Source organism: Anser cygnoides, chromosome 2, assembly GCF_040182565.1.
Source record: "Anser cygnoides isolate HZ-2024a breed goose chromosome 2, Taihu_goose_T2T_genome, whole genome shotgun sequence".
NCBI lineage: Eukaryota > Metazoa > Chordata > Aves > Anseriformes > Anatidae > Anser > Anser cygnoides.
In genome coordinates, this window is record NC_089874.1 from 130,623,744 (window position 1) to 130,650,043 (window position 26,300).

General features: G+C 37.9%; 1 protein-coding gene across 1 annotated transcript; it reads left to right on the forward strand.

Annotated features, from left to right (window-relative positions):
- Positions 1-1,739: 1,739 nt before the first annotated feature.
- PI15 (peptidase inhibitor 15) lies at positions 1,740-26,010 on the forward strand. The gene is made up of 6 exons (XM_013172440.3): positions 1,740-1,954; positions 2,509-2,846; positions 20,485-20,603; positions 20,894-21,026; positions 21,180-21,295; positions 24,262-26,010. Exons 2-6 carry the CDS (start codon positions 2,574-2,576, stop codon positions 24,395-24,397), a joined length of 777 nt encoding a protein of 258 aa, XP_013027894.1. The 5' UTR covers positions 1,740-1,954; positions 2,509-2,573; the 3' UTR covers positions 24,398-26,010.
- Positions 26,011-26,300: the final 290 nt, after the last annotated feature.

Here is a 26,300-nt window from a genome sequence, read left to right on the forward strand (position 1 = left end):
AACTGTGAACGTTATGGCTATTTTACAACATTTGCTAGTATATCCTAATTGTTCTGTGGCCAACACCATAGAGCCCTATGTCATAACAGTTTTAAATACTGCCACAGGGTGAGTATGAGGAAATAATGATAGCAATCTAAAATGTGACTAATTAGTAAAATTTACCCTCTGAGCTTTCTGAAATATTAATTTTGAGTCTTCCTCTTGGTAATTGCAGCACGGTTGAAATCAAAGGACCTGTGGCAATTCAAAGGAACTGAGAATTGTTCCCATTGTACTCAAACAATGGGATGAAGTTCTCGACATTAACATAAGCAAATATGCACTTCATTTCGGAAGAAAGAAAACTGGATGAAATCAATTATCCAACTTCTACTCCTGCAAAGACAAATGATGTGTTAAAATTTCTTGTATAATCATGTAAAGGAATACCTGCAGCTACACTTCAAGCAGCAGTTTTTGTTAGGCTGGGTATAAATATAGTAATATAACTAGTGATGATGCTTTATACTCATTTAACACCTTTCATCACAAACTACATTACCAAACGCTAGTTATTTGAGCCTTACAACATGTCTGTAAAAGACTATTATACCATGGTGCAGATTGCACACAGAGATTAAATGGCTTGGGTTAGGCCACACAGAGAGTGAGTAGCAGAGCCAAAAGGAGAGCGTGAGCATTGGCTCTCAGCCCTGTGCTCTAACTACTGGACTCCACTTCCTTAATACTGAATTCCCATATTGTTTCTCTAAAAGAGCTACTGAAAATTTTGAGCACTTGATAATTTTTGGTGTAATACTGAACTGTTTGTGCCTCTCTCCCCTGCTCCTGCATGACATTGCGTGATGTTATTCCTACATTTTTAAAGGTCTCATTTTTACAGGTTGTCCCAGGTCGCCTGGCTCTGGAGGTCAATCAGCCTGACATTGTGGTGCTCCCATTCCCTGTCCCCAATATACAACTGCTGCCTGCTGCTGCTTTGCTCTGCTAGCTTTCTTCATGGCCTCAGCGCTACGCCCTGAGCTCTGTTGTGTGAGTGGCTGGACCATTCTGTGCCTGAATAATTCCTGCTATATGCTAGTTAATGTGAAACAGATGTCTCCTAGGCACTGGAGAAAGCTTTTGGTCCTGCTGCCGCTGTAGTTTCCCACAGGCAGGCAGTCAGGTAACAGATATTTGCCAGGCACAACCTTCCTAAAGGTTCGTGTTGCACCTAGTGTGTGTATGCACCTCTGAGTGAGGAAGTGGGACCAGTGAGGAGCGAGGCATCGTGCTCCGAGCATCCCCGGTGCCCAGAGATGAACAGCATCAACGATGCTTGCCCCAGTGGCTGCAGGCATGCCCAGACACCTCCCGGTGCATCACGGTCTGAGCTGGGGCCGAGCCATGCCGTGCCGGGCGGTGTGGCATTGGCTCTGTTTCCCACGACCGGGACAAGAGTGCACTCTGCGCTGCAGGCTGCTCCTTTTGTGTTCAAAGAGAAGAAGAAAATAGCATTCACCAAGCCAGCATGATGTTGGTGAAATGAGGAAGAATAAACATAGAGGAAAATAATAATGAAAATAAACGTAGGAAGTACCGGAAAAAAAGGGAGTCTTGCATGTTGCCTTTTTGTACTATAGAAACAGGGGGTGTGACTGAATAGCCAAACCACCTCCGCCACAGAGATGCCACCCAATCGCTGTGTGTGTGCTTTGCAGAGCTCCTCCCCTCTCCTTCTGGCTGAGCGGAGACCTTTAGAGAAACTGCCTGTTCTGGATCATGCAGGCTGTAACATATAAAAGCTGTTAGCAGCTCCTGTGGCCAGAAAGCTTCACAACCAGCAGAGTTTTGTTCTTTGGGGGTTTGTAATAAGAGACACTCCTTCACAAAGGTTCATATCACCACATAGGAGAGTGCTAAATATACTGGGAGAACAATAGACTGTATTCTTTTTTGGTATTATCCAGAGGTAAGCCATTTAGCTCAATAAGCTTGCTTTGCATGCACTTTTAACAATGCTCATCACATTTTGCTGTAGTTAAGATCTGAATGCTATTTCTAAGACGTTTTCATGCTTTATATGTGTTCTTTTGCCTACTAGTTTATCTGTGCCACAGGATGTCAAAACAATCCATGCATAAAGGAATGGCATAACCTGGGATGTATTTTTTTGTTTTCAGTGCATAACATTCTGTGAGGTTTCTTGCAGTCTCCCCATTTAAGATTTATAGTGTGGTTTATGGACTGATCTGGTGTGCTACCACTGTCACTCTTTCAGGAGTACTACTAGCTCTGATCACGTAATTCAGGGTATAATGATATTTCATCTGCTGTGTTCATAGTAAGAGGATATTATTATTTAATGATAATATGGTAAGTGAAAATTGCTCGGTAACGTGTTCTGACTGGATTGTTTTTGTAATTGAGCTGACAGAATCATTTTTCAGACCACAGCCTGTCAATTCACTTTGTCTTGCTAACCGGATGTACAGAATCACATCTTTGACATCTTCTCTTCTACAGATCTGTTCCCTACTGCCCTGACTTAAAGCAGAGTACCTCTGTGTCCTTTCTCCTCTGGTCTCAAAATGACAGCAATCACTGCAATCAGTTGTGCTTTCTTATTTTCCATTCTCTGTGAAACAAGTGCATTAGTGTTACCCAACTCCACTGACCTACTCCTGTCAAACAATAATTTCACTGACATTGAGACGGCTTTGGCAGCTCATCTGGACTCTGCAAAAATTCCCAAAGCCAGGCGGAAGCGCTACATTTCACAGAATGACATGATTGCCATTCTTGATTACCATAATCAAGTCAGAGGCAAAGTCTTCCCACCTGCTTCCAACATGGAATATATGGTAAGTGACCTTCATTTACCTTATAGTAAAACAAACTGTAAGCCAGTGATTTTGTTTTCTTAAGTTGTGGGGATTTAATTAGGCAGACAAAATATTTTTAACTCTTATTGCTTGGTAAAACATTATTTCTTTACATCTTTTAGAGTTGTACTAAAGTATCTAAATACCAAACTCTGAACCTTTTACTAGCCCTGTTGAATTGTCAATTCCATGAGTAGTTCAAGTGAAGCTGCTGGGACCCCAAGTAATGAAGTTGTGATTTAACTGCTAGTTGGCCTGAAGTGGCATAGGATCATAGTGTACATGATCATAACGTGATCACGTGTCTAAAGTGCTAACCACTAGCAGTCCCATTGTTTTTGTGGAGTATATTGAAAGTCATTGCCCTGATGTATGCCAAAAATATAGTTAACATTTCTAATTTCTTTCACAAATAGTATTTTCAGACACAATATGGTCAAACTGCATTTGGAGAGCAATTCATTTGATGCACTGTGTGTATCATGCTCATGGTTTTTGTTTACTGCATATTTTTCACCTAATATTCTTATTTTTTCCATCAAATACAATGCTTATTCTAGATGCTTTTCCACTATGCAGGATTGCAGTGTGTTTGAACGTTATGTTTGTAGCAGACACCTTTTCTCCTTATTGGCATATACTCATTATGTGAATTGTGTGTTCCTACAGGTATGATAGAAGTTACTCATTCACCGTGATTTCATACTTGGTACTAATAGCTAAAAGCTAAGCTAAAGCCGCATGTTTACTGTTTCATGTTCCAACTTTGAATGTGTGCATGTGAAGTTCTAATGTTAAACATAGGTTGGCCAAAAATTATTTTACACAACACCATCAGCATGACATAAAAATGGGATAATGGTAATAACTCCTTTTTAGCAGCTAATGACTAACAATTTGGACATCTCTCTATCACAGATGTTACCTAAATCTGGATTTGATCATTTAATCTTCTTAACACATCCCAACAACACCTTAAAAATGCTGAATGCATTCAAAACATTGCAGGATGAAGTCCTGTAGCCATACTATAGTCTGAGTTTGAAGTTTGTGAAGTGGAAAGGTCAGAGACAGAAAAAATAGAGAGGTCAGAAGTCAAGCTCAGTCATCATTTTATTGCTGAGCTCTCCACTGACGTTTCCTTTGATTCTGCATAAATAAACTTTGTTGTAATGTCTGAGGGAATGGCAGCCTACCATGCCCTTCCTTGGCTTGTGTGTTTTAGAAATGTGTTCCTGCAGTTTGCTTAAGTGAAGCCAGCACCCTGTTGTATTCCCAAAAGTTTTGTGAGTGCAGTGTTCTTAGCCTGTTCAGTTAAAAAAAAGACTTCACAGAGAAAGAATTCTTCCTTGATTAAATCTACATTTATTTCACTCATTTGCTAAAACTGCCAAGGTTTCACATATATTTGTTGTGTGTTCTGCTGCAGCCTTGCTCTGCAATGGGACTGTGTGAGGTTTGATCCAGAATCAAGACTGGGGCCATGCTCTTTATAACTTACTTGTTACTTTATTTCCTTGCTCTTCTTACTATTGCTTTTACCAGTCCCACCCAGCCATGGGATGTTCCTGTGTTCCTATTAACATCAGCCCCATCAATAGTCACAAGGGCAAGGTCTAAGGCTTTCTTTCACCTTTGTTTTCCCAGTTCGAAAATAGTTTGTTCCTTCATGCAGCAGAATTCAGAGCACCACATCAATTTACTTAGGTAATGATCTAGAATGCAACTCCATCTTGAATCTCCAAGTGGAAGGTAACCTCTTGGCTATTAATTGTATTTCAGAATTAACCAATCCGTGTCTGACTCATGTAATGTTACAGAGCAAAAAATAAAAATAGCCCAGTGAGCAACATCACACATAGGTGTCTCTGCCATCTAGTTTGGAATGACAGCAGCCTCAATTTAACTTCTTAACTTTGAGTCTTCAGAAAGGTTTTGGTAGGAAGGTCTTGAAGATGGCTTAGTGTTGTAAGCCTACCAAAGCTGGGGACCCGTGTATCAGTAATGCCCAAGTGAACTTGATCAGTTCATTCTTTAGTCTCTGTCTAATTATGTGTATGGCACAGCATCTGCTTTGTCTTATGAGAACATAAGATTACTGCTGTTATATATAAATGAGACTGTGCCATTCAATATGCGTTTCCAGAAACAACAAGCATATTGCCATTACCAGCAGACAATATGCACAGTGCTGAAAGACTGTTACAGAGTGTGTGTTCCTGTTCTGAACACTATGGAAAAGTGCAGTGATAGTGATGAAAGTGGCCTTTCCCATTCATATTACAATGATTAAAAAGGATGTCATATGTTAGAGGATGGAAGTATCTATAGGTGCATTAGATTGTGGAAACCTCTTGTAAGTGTGTTGAAGTAGAGATGGCCTAAGCATGAAGTAGAAATGGCCTAAGCAGTTCAGAACCCCGCCCCCCCCCAAATGTTTTCTGTTCTATTCTCTGTCCACAGTCATACTAAATCGTGTTTTGTTCTGTTTTCCTAATTCTGTTAGGATCTCTTTTCATGAACGTCTGTCACATTCTTAACTTCTATAAAATTCTGTTTTCTTTTCTTCTTCACTGGTAAGAGCTTAGGGTTTAGCAATATGGGTTGGTTCTTGTGATTCCAGTTCTCCACACACCAAACTTCTTTAATATTTTATTTTTTACTTTTGACACATTCTGTTCCTTCCCCTGATACAGTCTGATTCTCAAACATTCAGTGTATTTATAGATAGCTTGAAGTTCTTGGGCATTTTTTAATCTGTACTTGTTGTCTTGAAAGTTTGTGTGCTTAGGACTTTTGATGAGAGGTCACAAAAAATGGCAAAGAATGCACACATTAGGCAAGGAAGGTTCATCTGAACACTGCAATATCAGAAGTGGGGAGCATATTACCTCCTTTTGGGAGAGGTGAGTGTGAATGCTGCTCCATCCTGCTGTTGTATGCAGTCTCTGAAGTAAGCAGACAGATGGGGTGTCAAAAGCAACGATGGGAAACATTGTTCAGTTGTCAGTCCATAGAGAAAGAAACTGCATGTTTTATGCACTGTGGGTCAATAAGATTTTGGGTAATCTTTCTCTTGGGATGTTAGCACTCTATGAGTCATACTCCTTTTTTTTTTTTTCCGGTGCTGGTAGCGCTGATGCCTTTGATTTGAAGTTTTTCTGCAAGTACAAGTCTAGACTTAGTGAGTGTGGGAAGGAAAGCAAATGAAAAAGGAAACAAGAACTTCCAAACCTATAATGTAGAAGTAATGTCCTCTGCTTTTAATTTGGGTCTTTTTATATGCTTTATTCCTTTTCATCCTAAGACTGTCATTCTGAAGCCTTCACTTGTGCTCTAAAAGCTGATGCCATACCTGCAGAAGAAAGGATGACACAATACTTTTGATCCGGTGGAGGCTGGGTGATCATCCACTTGGCTTTGCTTACTTTTTCTGGAGAAAGCAGAAATGTTTCACAAAATTCATGGTTCAGAGAAGTGAGGTATAAAACTGTCTACAGCTCTGTCACGTGAAAGATGTGTAAATCTACAAATCCAGGGGAAGACTATGAACAAAAAAATTGCTTTCTCTAAATGCTATCTCTGTGCTATAGAGGCCTGTGTTGCCTTCCAGTAACACCTCATCTACTTGGTGGGCCACTGAAGGTTTGCAATGTTTGTCAGATGAACTTTGAGTCTCATAAAATATGTCATTTAGTATGCATTGGTACTATCTGTAGGCTCCCGATTACATTCACTAAAGAAATATCTGTTCCTGTGGGAATCAAATATTTAATTTTCTCTGTAACCATCCCCACCTGAAGCCAGTTTCTTTGAAGTCCATGTGCTCTTTTGATGTAACCCATGTCCCTGTATGCATAGAAAACCTGGTTTGAACAGATGCTTGTCTACATACATGTAAGCTCCTTACTCTTTCGCATGCACTAAGCAGAAGCAGTAAATCTGATATAGCTTGCCTTAATGGGCATTGAACACATTCCTCCATAGCATTTGTGTAAGCAAGCGAAGAAATCTAGTCTAAGTAAGAGTAATCTAAGGTGATCTGAATAATTTGTTAAAGAGCCATACTGAAAGACAAGATGCAAGTAGTTCACTGCTGGCTTGCAGAGCTTCTCATGTGAGGTTCTGCAAGGATGCGTCCTGAGCCCAGTACTTATCAGCGCAGTAATTAATAGACTGGCAGTAGCATGTCAGAAGTATAAAAGATGGGACAAGATTATACACTCAAAAACATGAAGCTAGATGTTTGTGGAATGCTGTCTGAAGAGCAGAGAAATGTTCTAGAAAAACTCGAGCGTATTTCTGTATAGAAGATGGTCTCATAGGGTTTCAGTTCCTTTTTGTTCAGTGATTGCATAAGTTCTTTTATGTTTAGGAAAACATGCCCTTCAGTGAATGTGTCACTTTTTAGGACTCACTTTTTAGTACTAACAGATTCCCAGACTATCCTGAAATGAATTATCTTGGATATCCAGAAGTTGCTTCATGGCAACACAACAGAAGATAGTTTCTCATGAGCTGGTGGCAGAGGAGTTGGAAAGGAATGGAGAATCTTAGCTTATTCATCTTCTACTGAATCCCATATGAAAGAATATAAGATGGACAAAATAAATCAACAGTTGCTCTAAAATAAAAGTAATTGTATTCCAAAAGAAACTCCTATAATCGTGTGGGCTAAGGCAAAGTCACAAGGGCTGTTCACTCTGTAATGCCCAGAAGTGACCTTTTTTGCTGAGTGATGAATATGGAGACTTTGCTTTGTGTCCACAGAGGTCTGCAGGCAATATGCAAAGTCAGTTCAGAGAAGGAAGAAAATAGTCTACTTAGTGGTCACAGATATAAATAACTTCAACACTGTTTCACTCCTGAATGTGAAAGTCTTCATAAAATTTTCTTGCTGTCAAGGTGATCTTAAAAATGGTTTTTGAATATGCTACAGGTTGTGGGTAAGAAAAATAGAAAAGGAAATGTTTTCTAACTACTTCACGTTTTCCAAAGTCCTATTTAATACCTGAAAGCCTTTCATATGAACATGGAAGAAGTGAGTCAGTTTGTTTTTCACTCCAATGCAGTAGTACTTCTGATAAATAAACTTCTCGACTTGTTTACCTATTTTTGCTGTTGTCAGTTTGGTTTCTTACAAACCAGTCTAAATCTTGGAGGACATTTTGTACTTGAGTTGTTTGCCCTGGCTCATCTACATTGTCCCACTGAAATCATCCATGTCTGTAAGGACTCCATGACTAGTTTCTTCAAGATTTATGTCTATTGAGTTGGATAGGATCTCTTAATTCATATAGTTTATCCCCACCCTGTTGCAGGACTTCCTTCTGCATTAAGTACATATGGTTTTCATCTTGTCTGCTCCTGAACACATATAGTGATGCTGTCTCAGTCACATCTCTTGGCAAATATTTTACCTTAGGAATAGAAATGATTTCCAAATGTCTAACCTAAATACTTCCTTCCAAAACTCAGATAATTAATCTTTATATTCACTTTAACTGTCCAGTAGAACTTCTCTCCTTGTTTCATTTCAAACGTTATTTTTCATATATTTACTGCCAGTTTTCTTGGAATTAATTAAGTTGCATTAGTAATGTATGTGTATAATGGTTCCCTAATTTCCATGTGCATGTCTTACAGTATTTCTGCATATTGGAGCAAATTATTGTTGCATTCTATTTAGAGCTTCTTTATTAGATCAGGGAACAGCAGTGTCAAAGCAGATTAGACATGTATTTAACTACACATATTTAAAGAGATAAGTACCATAATACAATGAAGAATTAACCCTAGACGTTACTGCCAACCTACTTTTTCCATTGAATAGATCTGTTCCCTTAAATCCTATATACACAGTGAAGGCTGAAACGAGCCAAGGCATAAAGATCTTAATCTGGTTTTCATCATGCCAGAGCACAAAGTAAATCTAAGTATAGTCCACTCTAGTCTTCTAGGAGGAAAGATACCAAAGAGCTTGGAGCTTCTCCGGTGTAATTCACCTTTCCTAGTTGGCCATAGCTTTTAGATTGCTCTGCGCTGGGGATTCACAAGTGAGGTGAATGCAAGTGGGGTGTAATGATGAAATATATTGACTGGCTCCAGTTTTTCCTTCCTACCACTTGTGTTTATGTTTAGGCAGCTGAGTATGTTCCTTCTATCTGGTGCCCCAATGCACCAACAGGAGTGTCTGAAGATAATGAATGTCATGAATATGATTCCTCTCAGGAAATTAAAAGAAAGCAGAAAGCATTGAACTGATCTCCATGGTTATAGCTTGAGGTTTCTGTCTGCATGCCAGCTGTGAAAGGAAGCAGTCATTTTACAGCATACCCAGCCTTTTCCCCCAGCAGAGGCAAAACATAGTATCTGAAAGTAAGCTGAAAGAAGACAAGAGTAGATGGAGTTACTTTCTCTTAATTTTGTCAGAGTAGAGTTACCTAGCTTTCTTTTATCTATCAGGTGCATTTATCCACTTACCTATTTCCTACTGTACCACTGTCAATAACGCAATCCTGTACTACTATCAGTGGCTATCAGTGAGATACAGGATGCTGCCCATTTTTCTAGCAGAATTTCAACTACAAACCTCTAGGAACCACATTCAGTATCAGTAACTAAACTGGTGTTTCGGGTGAAGACAAAGTTGATGCTACCTCTATGAGGTATAAAAGCCACAAGTTACGTTCAGTGAGAATGACAGAAGACCTGCTTAGGAGACGAAAAGAAAAGACCTTTCCTGGAAAGCACTTCTTGAAAAATCTGAAGAACTTCCCCAGAAATTTTATAATTGATAAATACTATGATAAAGAATGACTGTGTTGAATATGTTTTGCTATGAGACCTCCTTTCCAATGTTTTGTATGTATTTTAAAACACCCATCTCTTGATGGTATTTTAAAACAGAATATTTACATTATTTAAATTTAGTCTTAGGAGAAAGCCTTCTAGGAGTTTAAGCAAACAAAAACCAACTTAGTAAAGTCTCTGATAGAAAAGCAGCCTGCCTGGGGCCCTCAGAATTAGACATTCCTTTATTATTAAATGTAGCACCTCTTGAACTTTTTGGCTGAAAACAGAGACAGGGCATTTTTCACAAGAATCTTGATCCAAAGTACACAGCGCTTTGCTTCATACATGAATGGAGAAGATAGTAACCTTAAACCTCTCAACATTTTTATCCTCTTTCTGTATCTGAAAAGAAGATCTGAAAAAGAGAATAGGCTATCCAAGTCTATGGAAAAGTGTCTCCTAAAACCAAAGCAAAGAATGTCAAACCCAAGATAACCACTTGCTTTGGGATGGAGAGAACCATCAGCAGACACCTCCACCTGCAAATGCATCTGCAGGTACCCTGTGACGGGGTCTGAGGTCTATTTTAACTGAACTGAGAGTGAACTGTTTTTCCATCTCCATCTGTACAGTGTTATCTATTGATCTGTATCAAGATAAAACAATCTTGAGATGCCTTGTTATGAGAATAAAGAACTATTGTTCTTGTTCTTTATCCTGAAGAAAGAAGAAGCTGTGTTTTCTTTTGTGTCATGCTGCTATATCTTTCAGTTAAAGCTACTTAGAAAATAATAAGTATTTTCTTTGAAAACTTTTAAAGAAATTAAGAACATTTTTGTTTTAATGAAAAACTTCAGTGGTTAGTAATAAAAAAGTAAAAAATGTAGATTATTTCCGTATAGAAGAGAAACAAAACATTACACTACAAAACAAATAATTTTTCTATTCACATGTTGTGGTTTTGAGAAAAGGCAATTTGCACAGATGATGTTTAAAATGATAGAGTTCAGACACCTTACTCTTCAGACTTATAACAAATTGTCAGGGTGACATGGAGCTGGATGAAGTTTGGTCCTTTTTGTTACCAGTTCTGTGATAAGCTCTTGCCAACTAAAACATGCCTTGCAGTAGGTTAGGAAAGCACTAAATATTTTAAGATATGTAGCTCTGATATTTAACTTTTCCAAAAGCTAAACAAATAATAGCATATCAGGGAAGCTTATTGTTATTTAATTTGACAGCCTACCAATTCTTTTTGTTTCTTATTGTTTAAAAGCCTGGTGCCAAACATGAAAAGAAATGCGGACAAGCTTTAGAAGAAACAAATTGAGTATTAGCAATGGTCAGGCTTCAAATAATAGGAGTTTGAATTTGGACCAAATAGACACCCAGAAATACAAACTTCTATATAAAATACAGACTTGCAATGGTCTTGAATTTTCATAAGAAAAGAATTTCTGGCAATGAGTTTTCTTGGACATCTGTTTGGTGATGCCTTAAGTACTGTAAGTTAGACCTTCTAATACTGAGCCCTTCAAAAGTGTGTATCAGATGTTTGGAGGTTTGTTTATATGAAAGTAAATTGACTATAAACCATTGCACAATTTTACTTTGAGTTGCAGAGGAGTATTGGACAAGCAGCTTGATGTATTAACCGTGTATTTATCTGCAAAAAAGTAAGTACAGAACTGCAATTCCCATCAAGACTTTCCCTCTAGGGGACAGACTTTGGGAATTTTCTGTGTAAAGTTCTAATTAGTACCTAATACAGTACCCAATTATTGCCTAATGGGGAAGGATGTGTACATGCAGTAGGCACTAATTACAGTATGCCCAGTAAAATGTCTAACAGGTGGCAGTTGAGAGCAAAAAGTATTTGTATTCTTAGAGAGAGAGAGAGCGCCTGGAGTCCAAATGATCTCAGAGCCCAAATAAATATGTAAAGTTTGCCAAATCTGTCTATAAATTCCAATGAGCTCATGTGTTTTCATCACACAGTATGTATTGAAAAAAAGTGAAGGCAAAAAGACGAGTCTCTTTCAGTGACTCTGCTGAAAAAGCAAGCAGGTAGAAGGGCTGGTGGGTAGTTTTATTAAGTTTGTGATTTAGGGTAGTGGATGTGGTGGGGGGTCCTACAGAAAATCCCTGAACCTTAAAAAGCCACAGGTTCAACTATACAAAAGAGAAGGGAAGAAGCTGTTCAAGGGACTTCTGCATGCCCTGCACACTGCTGTAGGATTTCTGAGAAACGGCCACCGCACGTGCGAGCATTATGGCCGGTGCAAGTATGTACAGCTGAATAACCTATGAGGACAAGACCTGCATATTGGGGGGTAGCAGCGTACATCTGTTAATCCACTCTGGAACTTGAACTAGCAGCTGTGGAGTGCAGCTGCACAGATGGGCTGGAAACGTTGGATTTCATCTTTCAGCTTCCCAATGGTCAAAACTGCATTAATTGAGGTTTTCTTCTTTCCTACTTTTTGCCATTCTGAAAATAAGCGTGGCTGATCTTCAGCTGGACAAACAAGCAAAAGCACAGGGTTAATGGAGAATAAAATCAGAAGTCTGATATAGAAAGGTTAATTTTTTTGATCACTGCTAAAAGAAGGTCCTACTGGCCACCTTCTGAGGTACATAGGAAATATTGTGGATTTGTTGGTTCTGTTGGTACCAAACAGAAATCTGAAGATACTAGTATGAGTCCACAGTAAACATATATTAATGACAAAAAAGATGCCAAAGCTGACAAATTGCTGCTTTCTACTATTATTACTGCAAAATGTAACTTAATGTAGTATCTGGAGCTTGTCACTCCAGATGGACAGCTGGTGGCAGCACGCTAAGGGGTGAGACACACCACGCCTGCTTAGTATTAGAGTCAGCAGCCCTTGACTGCTGGGTGCCCTGGGGGATTCTTGGGAGGATTGTGAGTGACTGGGATGTGTGTGTTTTGCTTAAAATACTTGCTTTGCCACTGAGAAATTAGTAGAATATTACCCCAGCTGATATGTCATTAAAAAAAACCAAACACAACAAAGTCCACAGTAAAGTACTGAGGACTGCTGCTAGTACTTAATATTTAGAACAATGCTCCTTGTGCAAGTGAGGGGAGCTTCTTTGGTACTGGCAAACATGAGTCAGGGAAGTTTAAGGATTACGATGACAGCAGAAGAATGGAAGCATGGTTCTGTATTGTTTGAATGCTTTAAAATGATCTTTAGAAGACCCTCTGTTCGCCCAGGTTGAAAATACATCTTCATTTCCCAGCGAACACATCTCTTCTAGCTATACAACATGACTGCTGGCAGTCTGAAGGAAGCAGTGCTCCTACTTCTTAGTTTTTTCCATGTTGTCTCTGTGACACTGAAGGCTGTAAACTTGAATGCTTCTAAATAATACAGTTTACACAGATATCCACAAGGAAAGAGAAACACTTTAATATAGTGTATTACTAAATATTCTGCTCACTTTGTCTCTAGATCACAAAGTCTTTTGACCCATTGCCATGAGTAATGATTTCAGGATATTTGCAAAGAAGGAGAGTATTAAATTTGCTTTGGTAATGGTGTCTCTTATACAGCAAGGCGTGCATAAGGGTATTGCCATATTAAATCAGATCAAGATATTTTTCCTGGTATTTTCTTTTGTCACTGGAAATCTGCACTGTGAAGGGAAGGTATCTGTTTGCCCCGAAAAGAAAACAGATTAATTTTTGGCTCTGAAAATCAGGAAGTCAGGAATAGGTAAATGAAAATGTTTCAGCTTTCTCATGGAAAGTCATCTTTAGCTAAATGGTCAACCGCATCTCAGTAATGCTTGCATTATGAAGAAATGGACTACCAAAGGATAGACTGATTTTTTTTTCACTCTCTATATTTGCCAGGAGTAACAGATCCTAAATCTTTCTGCTTCCTAATTCTTAACTTTAAGAACAACTTACAAATGGATATCATTCCAGATGAATGTATCAGTCATACATTCTCAGGTGTGGCCTCTCTAGTGGGGGCAACTAAAAATTAAGTTTTAAATTTACCTTTTTAGCTCTAAACATATTACTATTTTAAGTATCTGTTTTACTTGGAAGATATTTCACTGCTTGAGTGAGGTCTTTTTTTGTCTACCTGTAAGGAAATTGAAATAAACATTTTATCTGTGCGTATTTTATTTTTACTTTTGAAGTGGTGAGTCATTAGAAAAAGGCAATGTGAAATTATTCTTAGGGCTTGTAAATGGAGTGCAGTGTTGACAGATCTTCTGGTGGCTTTGGAAGAAGGCATTAATTGCTTTATGAGGAAAAAAACAAAACACAACATCAACAACAAAAAAACAGACCATGTCTTACAGTTTTTACCAGTCAGATAATAAATTTGATGATAAGTACTGGCAACATGGAAAGTGAAAATCATGATTTTTTTTTAATTGCTTTTATTTGATAGTATGTTGAAGAGTTGCAAGAGAAATAGGCACACATTTTCATATTATATAGTGACAATGGTTTTTGTTTGCTTGTTTTGTTTTGTTTTTTCTCCTATTGCAAAACTATGAAATGTTGAGATCCTTATTTTTCAAATGAGGAGATGATACTCTCTTGCAGAAATAGGAAACAAGTCATTAGTATATTCTTCTATATATAGAAGCAATTTAAGAATATAACAGTTTTACGTTTGCAGGGGTAGGTGTTGTCAGTTTATCATAAGAAAAGCGTCTATCAAGGGTCAATGTGATTTTCAAGACATTTGTCCTTTCCTTTCTTGACTTAGCTAGTCATAATTTGCATGACGTAAAACTTCCCAGAACTCATTTGCAGCACTCAAAATACGAGAGAAAGCCTTGGCAGGGGAAGGAAACCCTCTCTGTCTTCTCTTTTTATCAAAATGTTTAAAATGTTCTCTCTAAAGCAATAAGAAACCTCGAGGTGTGTGATCAAGAAATTGAAGTAATAGTCATATATTGCCACTGTTTTGTTTGAGCTTTTCAGACAATTCAGAAAATTATGATCTTTCATTAAATGTACTTTCATTGTGTAATATGTTTCTGGTTCTTCGAGCTATGGAAAATCTCTTAGAATATCACCCGACATAGGCTTTTCTCCAGGTGTTGGCAGTCCTTTGGTTGGCCAAGCTGAACTCTCAGAGAGAAAGATTGCATCCTAGAGACCTGTGGGCTGCAAGCTGACATCTCACAAAGGCAACTTGGAGCCCAATTTTTTAATATTGGTTCCTGGCAGAAATGTTTTGTAGCTTATATTTGGACCACCTCACTGAGGTTAATCAAGGAAAAAGCAGTTGTATAATGAGCTCAACTGATAAGCACAGGTCCTGAGTCGGACCTTCCACAAGAGAAAGTTTTGCTGACCTGTATGGAATTACATAGTACAGACACTATGAAGCCAGACTACAAGGACTCCAACCTATTGTACAGCAAAACTGAGTGGTGCTCCATGGAAAGACGAAGTCCTTAAAGGAAGGTTTGGCATTAATTATTTTGTCTATAAGCAGTTATACCCATAGTATATATACACACACATGCGTTGGTAAAGTTACAGATCAGAAATGACACAATCCCTTAATACCTTCAAAAGGCTGAGGCTTGATTTCACTGTCACTGAAAGTGAGCTCCAGACTCTGATAATGATGCTTTGAGTCCCTACTCTGTTTCAGACAGTATAGTTTAAATCATGGATATATGACTTCATTTATCCATCATACACAAATGTTCTCAGAAAAGTTTGCATATACAAGATGTGGTAATAAATGCTGCATTAGTGCATTTAAAACTACAAATAAGAAACTACAAATAAGACAGTAAACAATGAAGGTTAGTGTTCATTCTTGAAAAAAATACCACAGGGTAAATGTAGCCAGCATAGTGATATATTTACAGTAATTTAGCAGTCCGTTAGAAGGTTTGCAATAAGAACAAGTGAGGCAGAATAAGAAAGCTCCATTTGATCTGTTTCATGTATACTTACTCAATGTGTTCTACTTACAGATAAAATAGTGAAGTTTCTGTGTGAAGTAGTAGTCTGCTGCTTTCAGCTTTAGCTCCCCGTCTGCATCAGGATTTGCCCCCTAAGACATGTATTGAGCAGGGTCAAAAGAGAAAACTACTGCATTTGAACTATAGATTCTAGGAGTACAATTATGACCCTAGTGAGAAAGAGTGGAAGAATTTTGTTTCTAAGTTCAGATCATAGTTAAATAGTGGTTATATACACTGTTCTTCAAATTAAAGCATAGCTATCAATGTGGGGAGGGAACAGCCAGTTATTCTTCTGCACAAGTTTTGAAAAGGTCTTTGTTATGCTGTAGTTGCTTCTTTTTTTTTTTTTTTTTTCATTGTAACGCTTCTTCAACTTCATCATCATTTTATTACCTAAGAGGGCAGTGATGATTAGGACCTTATGGTAATAAAAGATAATCCAGCAAAGAACAGAAGGACATCTCCCACCCCTCTACATATGTAAGAGTGACAGAAACAGCAAAAAACTACAGAAAGGCAGAAGGGTGTGAGGGCACCGTGACCCACTTTACAAGGTTTCCTTTGAGAAAGGAAGCTTCCTTTGTGGTCTTTGAGAAATTTCATTTAATATTAAAGAGATTTCATTTTATTCTCCATTGCTTACTATAGATTAAGGGAATAACAAGATTTATTTTACTATTTGTTTACAGAGTCGGGAAAATTATAACCTTGGGTTAAAGTCTAGCCTTACTGACAAAATTCCCACTGACTTTATTAATGCTTAGATCACGTGCTGTATGAGTGCACAGAACACCCCACAACAACCTCATAGAACCTCAGAAAGAGCTTTCTTGGTGTTGAAATGCTCTGTATAAAAGCACTAGCCTCTTCCCTATATTCAGTCCATTTGACAATTTTCAAGTGAAATGTAGTTTTGAAGTGTAGTTTTGCAGGGAGACAGAGAGCAGTGTAGAGAGCACAGTCAGACAGCTTTCTAGGAAAATAATCATTGGCGGAGGAAAGAAAAATAAATTGGCCAAAGGATGTTGACTTCGAGTTGCCAGTGGAAGTGTGATGAGACACTTTAACTCTATCACAGCTTAGACCCAGCTGAGGGTGGAGAGGATTTCCAAGATCGACCAAATCAATGGTCTGGAGAGTTCAGGAGGGATCTTTATATTGGGTGGCAGGAAGGTAATTGCTTCCCCAACCATTAATGACCTAGTATTTGTTTACTAGTTCTGCTGTCCCTGGCGAGAGAATGAGCAAAGTTTGGCATTTTGAGCCTGCATGATTAGTACAAGGATGAGTCACATCCTCAGATCTTGACCCACTGTGCATGCAAATCTTTTTCCTTCTTCCATTTCCCTTTTGCAATTTTCTGTTCATATCAGGCAGCTTTCTCTGCCATATTTAATAGAAAGCCTGTATTGGCCATCATTACACAGTTTAAAATTTTATTTATCAGATCTTTTTAAACCTTTGTTTTTTGTTTAAAATTCATTGAGCTTTTTAATTTCTCCTCATACCAAAACTGCCCCTCTGTCTTTCAAGTTACTTCAGTTTCTCTTTTTAGGATATTTTTCTGTTTCCGTATATCCTATTTCTTTGTGTACAACAGTTAAGCCTCACACGTTCAAAAAGCCTTAAATCCATTTATCTCATTGTCCTACATGCCCAAAACAGGACCAAACTGAGATAAAAATTAATACAAGTGTTGACTCAGGATCAGAATTCTTTTGAAAGGGGAGAACTAGCAGTGCAGTCTCTTGCAGTTTAGAAAGTTTAGATTTTAGATCATTATAATTTTTATCTGATTCACAATCATTTTTTTCTGCCTCAACCTATATTATTGCCTTTACTTGTGCAGAGGATCTAGAGGTAGTCCTAGATGTACTGAGAACACTTTTCTGAGAGAGAGAGAGAGAGAGAGAGGAGAAAAAAAAGAAAAGGAAGAAGAAAGTTTTTGGTGAAGTGCTTTGTCCTCTCCCATAGAATCCGAATGATTTACCTAGTAGAAGGGGACACCATACAAGGGAAATTCACCAGCCTGTTAATGAAGGAGTGGAGGTAATTAAAAGATGCTGCTGCCGATACTCCCTCCTTCATCTCTCTCCCCCCCCGCCCCTTTATTCCTTATTCAGTGGTTATGTTTTCTGTTTCTCTCTCATGTTGGCCAAAAATGTCATATGTCCAGAGAATGGTTGAGATTGAGTAGATAATGGCAAGAAGAGTGAACTACATATATATATATATATATATATCACAGTAATGCTTACCTGCCAAACCCACAATTTTTCTTCAGATTTTTAACTGAGTTTGAAACAACCCCCTATAACTTTCCCAATCTAATGCTGCAAATGATTTCTGAGAACCAGAAAATGAAGCTAAAGAGGAAGAAAGTGGATTACCAATGTTCTCACTTGTCAAGGGGGAATAATGCCCAGTTTTTAGAGGGCATTAATGATGAAAACCTAATCCAGTCTTCACAGTTCTTTTAAACAACTAACATACTACTTTGAAAGGCAATTTAGTATGTAAAAATATTCTGGGTGAAAATCAGGAGCTCGGTGCTATTTGTGCAAATACAGTACACATTCAAATTATTGTGGGACTGCAGCCAGGTCACTTGGGAGCAAGCACACAAACCTCATGTTCAGCCTCCTGGCAGAGAGCACTCATGCCAGAGGCATGATTAATCTCAGCAAAGGAGGGTGTTTATGGGGTGTCACAGTACTGGCTGAGCTGCCCATTATGGATGCACACCAGGCAGCTGTGTTTGGACCCACATGCTGGGTTCATATGCTTCTCCATTCCCCTGGGCCTGGGCAGGCTCCAAGCATCGTCTGTGTCCCTGGCCTCTCAGGCACACTTCCTATGCAAAAAACTTTTATGCTGGTACCTACTGTTGCCTCCTCTTTCAGCCCTCTTTTTGGGACCACTGTTAAACCACAGAGATTATAAAGGGTTATTTTTATGCTGGCTGCATTCAGCTATTTGGCTTAACAGCAGAGATAGAAATCAGAACAAATATCTGTAACAGTTTTCTTCCTCTTGGACACTGGAGCGTTCTCTGAGTTATGGACAGTGCCAAAGCAGCTCCAGGTCCCTTTCTCTTGTATGGTAGTGCTCCAGTTTAGCCTTCTTTACTTAAGTTATAGATTTATCTCCTTCACGAAACTCCTCTGAGAAACTCCCTTCATTTTTCAGAGGTGAAGTCAAAGTTCTCTCTGGCTCAAAGACTATTCCTTCTTAGTATGCTTCTTCCTAACTCTTGTCTGTTTTGTCCTTTTACTGGTGATTTGCTCTGACTTCAGTCTGGGACCTTTCATGAACGAAATGTAAAGTAAATCTCTGCTTTAACCACCATCCATCTTACTTTCCCTAAGGTGATTCAACTTGAAGGGAAGATCATTTGTGCTAAGGGTTCATATTTATCAGTGTTGCACTTCTTCTGGTTTAATCTGGGAAGTACCTCACCCACTCCATACTAGCAAAAGCTTCGTTGAATGATAATGGCAATTACATAAAATTTGCTAAAGATTGTTCTGTTCACTTGGAGAAATATCACAAACTACCAGGCAGAGTCAGGGACATGAATTAATGTCCAAGTTCATGATCTACGGTCAGCTCATTCACTCTGAGATTTTTGGGAACTTAAAACTATGAAATCAGTGTTTTGTAAATCTGTATTAGCACATAGTACAGAAAATATTTGTGTTGTGGGCCACCTTATCCTTTGATAAGTTTATTTCTGACTTTGCTTCTTATTTCATACCTCACAGAGGATACTCTTTATTTCGTAACCAGTCGAGATTTATGAGTTTGGCTTTGCGTTTAAAAAGATGTAATGGGCTGGGTAAGCATTTTTACCACATTCTGTTCCCGCTTTTCTACCTACAATTCACTAAAACTCTCCTGCACCAAAACAGTCCAAACGGAGTATTCAAAATTCATGTGTAATTCCAGGATCTAGAGCCTACTTGGCTATCACTTAAACACTTAGATATTTATGTATGGTAGGATATTCTTCATCTGGAGCTCCAGTGGTGCAGCAGGTTCTATTGGTGATGACTCTGTTATTGCTGAGGCCAGCCTATTTGCTGTGGAAAAATCAGCAGAGTTACACATAAGCATGTAAGCGAGCAGGCAAAGTATATAAAGGAGACAGTGTTACTGTCATGTTTTTACCACTGCAGTAGAACATAAGAAGTTGAAACAGGTCTTCTTACAGACCTGTTATCTTTTTATTTCAGTCAGGTAGCAGTGTCAGCTCCAACACAGAACAAAGTAGTGAAACTCATACTGCACCTGGAAACTACCCACAGTCTTTGTTTTTATGGAATCCCTTTTCTTGACCTTGTGGCCTCAAATACGAAAAGCTGCCACACATACTCTCTCTGGCTATAGATATTCCTGAGATCCTATTTCAAAAATGTTGGGGTTTTGTGGGGTATGTAATACCTGTGCTCAACTTTTCTTCCCTATGCGCCTGTACTTCTCTTTAACCTTCTGAGTCCTATCCAATGTTTCACTCCCCTCCACACATGGATCTCATAAATTCAGGAGGGAAAATGGCAAGTGAATGCCTGCTCCAGATAAAAAGGAGAGATAAGAATACCTGCCTTCCTCTGATGATATAGGCAGGGATTCTGCCCACCTTTAGGGCAAATGCTATTGCTGTTACTGTGCTGACCCATGATTTTCTGGATTCAGGAGGTCTTTGCCTAGGTTATAAATCTGTTTTTTCTTAAGTATGTGTTTCTTATATTCTTTCACCATGATTGCTTTTTTTCTTTTTTTTTCTTTTTTTTTTTTTTTCTGCATACTACTGCCTAATGGTACTTTATTTTGTCAGGTTTGGGATGAAACTCTGGCCAAATCTGCAGAGGCTTGGGCTGCTACTTGCATTTGGGACCATGGACCTTCCTACTTACTGAGATTCTTGGGCCAGAACCTGTCTGTGAGAACTGGAAGGTAAGCAAATCCTACAAAACAGTTATTTTGTTACTCTTTGTAAAGCCTTTGGGATTCAGATCTTAAACTGATACAAGAGTCATCCAGTATTATAGCAATAATTGATATCCATCTATAATTTACAGAGATTTTTCACTTGGGTTGGGTATTGGCTTAATACTATGCCCCTAATGATGTTTTGAGAAATGTGCTTTTAGGTGACTTGCATCATGGGGATTAGCAGCAGAAAGTTCCAAAGTACCTTAATGTGAAATGACATATTTCTCTTTCTGCCTTTTAAATAAACATAGGTATCGATCTATTCTCCAGCTGGTAAAGCCATGGTACGATGAGGTGAAGGATTATGCTTTCCCTTATCCTCAGGATTGCAACCCCAGGTGTCCCATGCGATGCTATGGACCCATGTGCACCCATTACACACAGGTTATATAAATTACATTCTTCTATTCAAAATGTACTGTCCAAAGATGGACTTTTCTGTGATGTATTTATAGCTTTCTGTCATATAAATGTATATATAAATACATATATGTTTCTTTTCAATTTGGACTTCACCAATAATGAATATTTATTCAGATGGTTTGGGCCACTTCCAACCGTATAGGCTGCGCAATCCACACATGCCACAATATGAACGTCTGGGGATCTGTTTGGCGACGAGCTGTTTACTTGGTATGCAACTATGCCCCAAAGTGAGTTACTTTCTTTTAATATTGTTTATTTTTATACTGTATGCATGTTTGGGTGCTCTCATAGGACTGCTTACTCCTTTTTCTGCAGCCTGACCTCTATTTATGCTTTTTTTCTGCAGGCTGCTCATTCATTCTAACATCACATTTGAACACGTTGCCAATGCATGACTTTGGCATACAAAGAGAAAAAAAGAAATAACTTGATGTGCATTGAACAAAAGAAAAAAAAACAGTTATTTTCTATGATTATTATTGTCACCATTCTCCTTGTCCTCTCCTTATGTGTTTACTTAGCTTTACTTTGAGTTCCTCATTTCTTCACTCTGTTGCATACTGCTATATGAGCTAGACTTCCTCAGGTAAGCTACAGGACTGTATATCAAGCTGTTGATTCACTGTGAACCCACATTTTTGCCCACAGGACACCTTTGCTTATAACCATGCTGCATAAGGGCAGCCCTAGCATAGATTTTCTATAAAGATCAGTGTCTACAAATATCATCTTGCCTTCCAAATTTGGGTCCATCAAAATATCTGTCATAGTCACCCGTGGATGACCCCTATTATGAAATAGCTGTGCAGAGGTCTGTGTTGGGTTGAAATGAAGACATTATTTTTTTTCCCAGTGTTCACTAGACATCAACTCAAGTGCATGTCTGGGTGCAGAATGAATCACTAACGTGTGGATCTGGGAGAGCTTCAATTTAAGGTTTGGTTTGGACCGGTGCTTCAAAAGCAACATGGACAGTATAAATGAGTGGTCTCTCTGACCATATAATAGGCAGAGACATAGTTCTGTGTAGAAAGCTAAGTATAATTAACTGAGCATGTTTTCCATAAAATTTTGGTCCAGGCACAGGTCCATTTGTGGTAAAGAATGTGCATGAATATGTCATTATTCTAGCTGATACATGAGTAAAAGATGTTTTAAAGAATTTGCAAATTAAAAGAAGATAGGATTTAGTAAGAAAAATGACTTGAAAAAATGTCCCTTTTCCTTTGGAAATCAATATCTCTTTGTTCTTTTTTCTTTAATATATACTGTAAAAGGATGGTAAGAAATGAATATGAGGGTTATCAGGCAACAAAAACTGAACTGAAATCAAAGTTTATAAGAGAAACACAGATACTATTTTTTGTATCACTCAGTTTGGAAAAACAAAAATAAAAACTCCCTAGGATAAATCTCCCATTGTGTTAAGAAACAGCAAAATGGTTTCAAGCATTAGGCATTACTGAAAACTGGCGCATTGTTTATCTATCATGTAGCAATTACAGACATTTTATATTTTTGCAGCCTAAAAATCCATATTTCTCAAAAGGCAAACCAAAACCTGGAGTTACAAGCTTCTTCTCTGGAGGAGATTTTTCAGTATTTATTTGTTTCTTAGGTTGTAGAATCAGGATTTTGACATCTACTTCTTGCACAGTCACAAGAAAGGGTACCAAGTGGACTTCCCTAGTTTAAGGTTATATTCCTAAAGAGTTAATTAAAATTGGGTTAAGGACACTGGGTTTAGAGTCCTGGAGCATACATTCAGAAGTCTCTTTCTCAGTCAATAAAGGCTGTGTCTGTCTGAGTAACCAGCACATCAGAAGCTTCTCTAAAGGAGAAGGAGATGTGTTATTATTACCTACTTATTAAGATTGGAATTTGGCAAAGATTTGGGGTTTAAAATTCCAATAATTTTCACTAAGACCATGTTGTAATGCTGAAGAAATACATATGCTTCGGAAATCAGGAGAAAAAAAAAAGGTTAAGAGGAGGATAATTATAAAATTTACAAAGATCCTGCACCTGGTTAACTAGAATGGACTCACAAAAGTCAGCCATGTGTTGCATAGAAAGTGAAGCAGAAATGAGCTTTCAGCAAACTCTTTCTGGATTTCCGTATCTGTTATCAAACTAAATATATTTCCTGAGCACTCAGTCTGCTGTACCTATTTGGAAGAGAAGTAGAAATGAGCAAATTATTTGAGAGATTCTTGCTTTCTTCCAAGGCACAGTCCAAACCAGGGCTTTTGATCCAGTTTTATTGGCTGGGAGGTGGGGGGATGAGAAAATGTTTCATAAATAATTTTGTTACTCACTGGTATATCACGTCACATGCAAACTAGAGGAAAGATCTCTCATGAGTGAGACATAATGTTTAAATGAAAATCTAATTTTAACTTTTTGCCTACCTCACTTTAAAAGTCTGGAAATTTATATAAGCACCTAAAAGTCTGTAAATGTTTTTCAGGCATTCCTAGATCTTCCAGTTACCTCTAAGTCTGGACCACTGTCCAGACTTCTATTCTTCTTCCCCAGGGCTCTGTCACAAACTGTAGAGATCTATTCATCAGGTGGGAGCCCTCCACCTCCCATTAATACCTGAGGCCCCTACAAGTGCCCCAATATAGTTCTTTTTAATACAGTACTGTATTAATACTTGTCATCTTCGCTTTTTTTTTGAACTGTGAAGTCAGCCTCAGAGTTTCACAATGTGGACCCAAGGCAATGAAACCTGATAATAAGATTCTGTCAGTTCATCTTTCCACCTTCCAAAAATAAGCTTTTATGATAAGTGCCAGACAAAAAGTGTTCCAGGAAAACCTTGCACCAATGCTTATGTTGCTAATTTCTCTTTAATATAGTCCTCTGGTTAAATATTCAGGCTTGGGGAGTCAAAAATCACTTGTCTGTAGTGAGACTTCACTGCAGACATATAAAGGATATGGAATGAACCACTGTCCTGGGATGACATGATCATTCGTCTACTGTTTTTTTTTTGGGGGGGATCAGCAGACTATTTTTTTGTTAGTAACCTACAGAAATATATTAATGTATGTTTTCAGTAATGGTGCATTTGTAGGATATCATGCAAAAGTATTCACTTTAATCACTCAAAACATGTGCTGTTAATGAATATTTTTTTCTTCCTCTGTCAAATTGCTAAGGATTTTGTTTCCTTTCTTATTTTCAGGGGGAATTGGATTGGAGAAGCACCATATAAAGTAGGAGTGCCGTGTTCTGCTTGCCCTCCAAGCTATGGAGGCTCTTGTACCAACAACCTTTGTTTCCCAGGAGTAACATCAAACTACTTATATTGGTTTAAATAAGTTCATGTTTACATTATTTAAAAACAAAACAAACAAACATGGATGAGTAACAAGCTTGTATATTGAATTTTGCACATATTATATATAGAGAGATCCTGTAATAATACTCTGATGTTTTCTTTTTGTATGCTTTTGTATAATTAGCTTTCAAAGTATAGTATAATTTGTTTTAAACCCTTTGGGATTTATGACTCACATTAACCCTTTTAGATTAACATTTTGTAAAGGTGAGCAAACTAATTTTCACCTTAGCAAGTGTAGCTTCCTGAAGATAGGTTCTGTTAAAAGCACATTGAAAGGTACTGTCAACTTATACCTAAAATATAATACCCTTTAAAAAATAATACGTCTAGAAAGAGAAGGGTCATTGTTTAATACTGTGCTTTAAAAATGGAGTGTGACATGCAAAGAAACAATTTGTCCTCACACTACCAATGGTTCTTCCCATTTACACCTGTGCTTTCATCTGTAGTGTCTGGGACTCTGAGCAGAGGAAAACATATGTGCAAGAGAAACTGCAGGATATTACCTACCTCATGCACAACATTAATTCATTTATAGTGTTTCAAGAGTTCAGCACACGGCTGCTGCTATCATCAATGATGCCTGTGTGCAGACAGGAAAAGTAGAATAAGAAACCACACTGGCCAAGATGCAGTAGCTGTTAACTCATATGCCTAATCTTATCTAGATAGAAAGCTACATCACTATATATATACTGGTATAATCAATACAGCCAAACTTTATATTCCCGTGTTTTTGAACATTACATTCACAATGGTATAAATGTGCTTTGCTGCAGTATAGTTTTTCCTGTACAGGAAGGCAAAGAAATATATTTCCACAAAGCAGTCTATATCAATACATGACATCCAAACTAAGCCCTTTACACTATTATCTTACCAGTATATGTGCTATTCACCTGACTGAAACTCATCCAGGTAAAACTTTAAGACGAGCCTAAAAGTAGATAATAGGATTTCCAAATAAAATATTAAAAATTAATTAGGCGACTTTAAAATTTCATACAGATTTGTGATAAATATTTCAAATTTCTAAAGCAATTGGCAGTGCCCTTTAAAATATGTTTTGCTATTTCCTGAAAATATCTGTATGAATTATTAAAAAACAAATTATTCACACCCTTTCTATAAAAAACCGAACATCTTATGGGTGCTTACTGTAATCCACAGTGTACACCCATAAAGAGGGCATACATTTCAAGCTAGACTACTATACAGGTAGTTTTCTTGAAAAGGAGATCATAAAAAGGAGGAAATCCAATGTCTACCACAACTAGTATGCCATTGAAATAGCATAGAGTCTTGGCTTTATATTACAGGGTGGAATTTATTCCACTTTAAGTACAAGTGTTTACTGTGCTTGCACTGCTACATTTAGACCTCTGAAATTTACAGACTTTGAAAAGTAATATTGAGTAGAGCAAGCAGAACAACAGAGGATAATTCCACTGGTGCTGTGTGTCGTTAAGTCACTAATTCAGACCTTTTGAGGGTGTTTGAGACAGTCTGTTACTAGAATATGAAATATCATATTGGTGCTAAAAAACAAAAACAAACAAACAAAAAACAACCAACCAACCAACCAACCAACCAACCAAAAAAAACAAAAACAAAAACAAAAACAAAAACAAACAAAACAACAAAAAAAACAGACCCTCTCCATCTGTCCATAATATGATCCCTCAGAGAATGTCAGCAACTGATCTGTGGCTCTTCAGACTTCTGATTAATGACGCTCCTGTATTTGACAGGACAATAACTAGAGAAGTATATTGTCTTAATATCTGTCCATGTTTTAAAGGGACAACACTTGTAATATTCCACTTTTATCCTAACAATTACAACATGTATGATTTTCTTTGTGGTTTCAAAGGGACCTG

Coding starts and splice junctions, on each gene's coding strand:
- PI15 (XM_013172440.3), top strand. CDS start 2,574: ATGACAGCAATCACTGCAATCAGTTGTGCTTTCTTATTTTCCATTCTC. Junction 20,604..20,893: donor CTGTCTGTGAGAACTGGAAG/GTAAGCAAATCC, acceptor AAATAAACATAG/GTATCGATCTATTCTCCAGC. Junction 21,027..21,179: donor TGTGCACCCATTACACACAG/GTTATATAAATT, acceptor ATATTTATTCAG/ATGGTTTGGGCCACTTCCAA.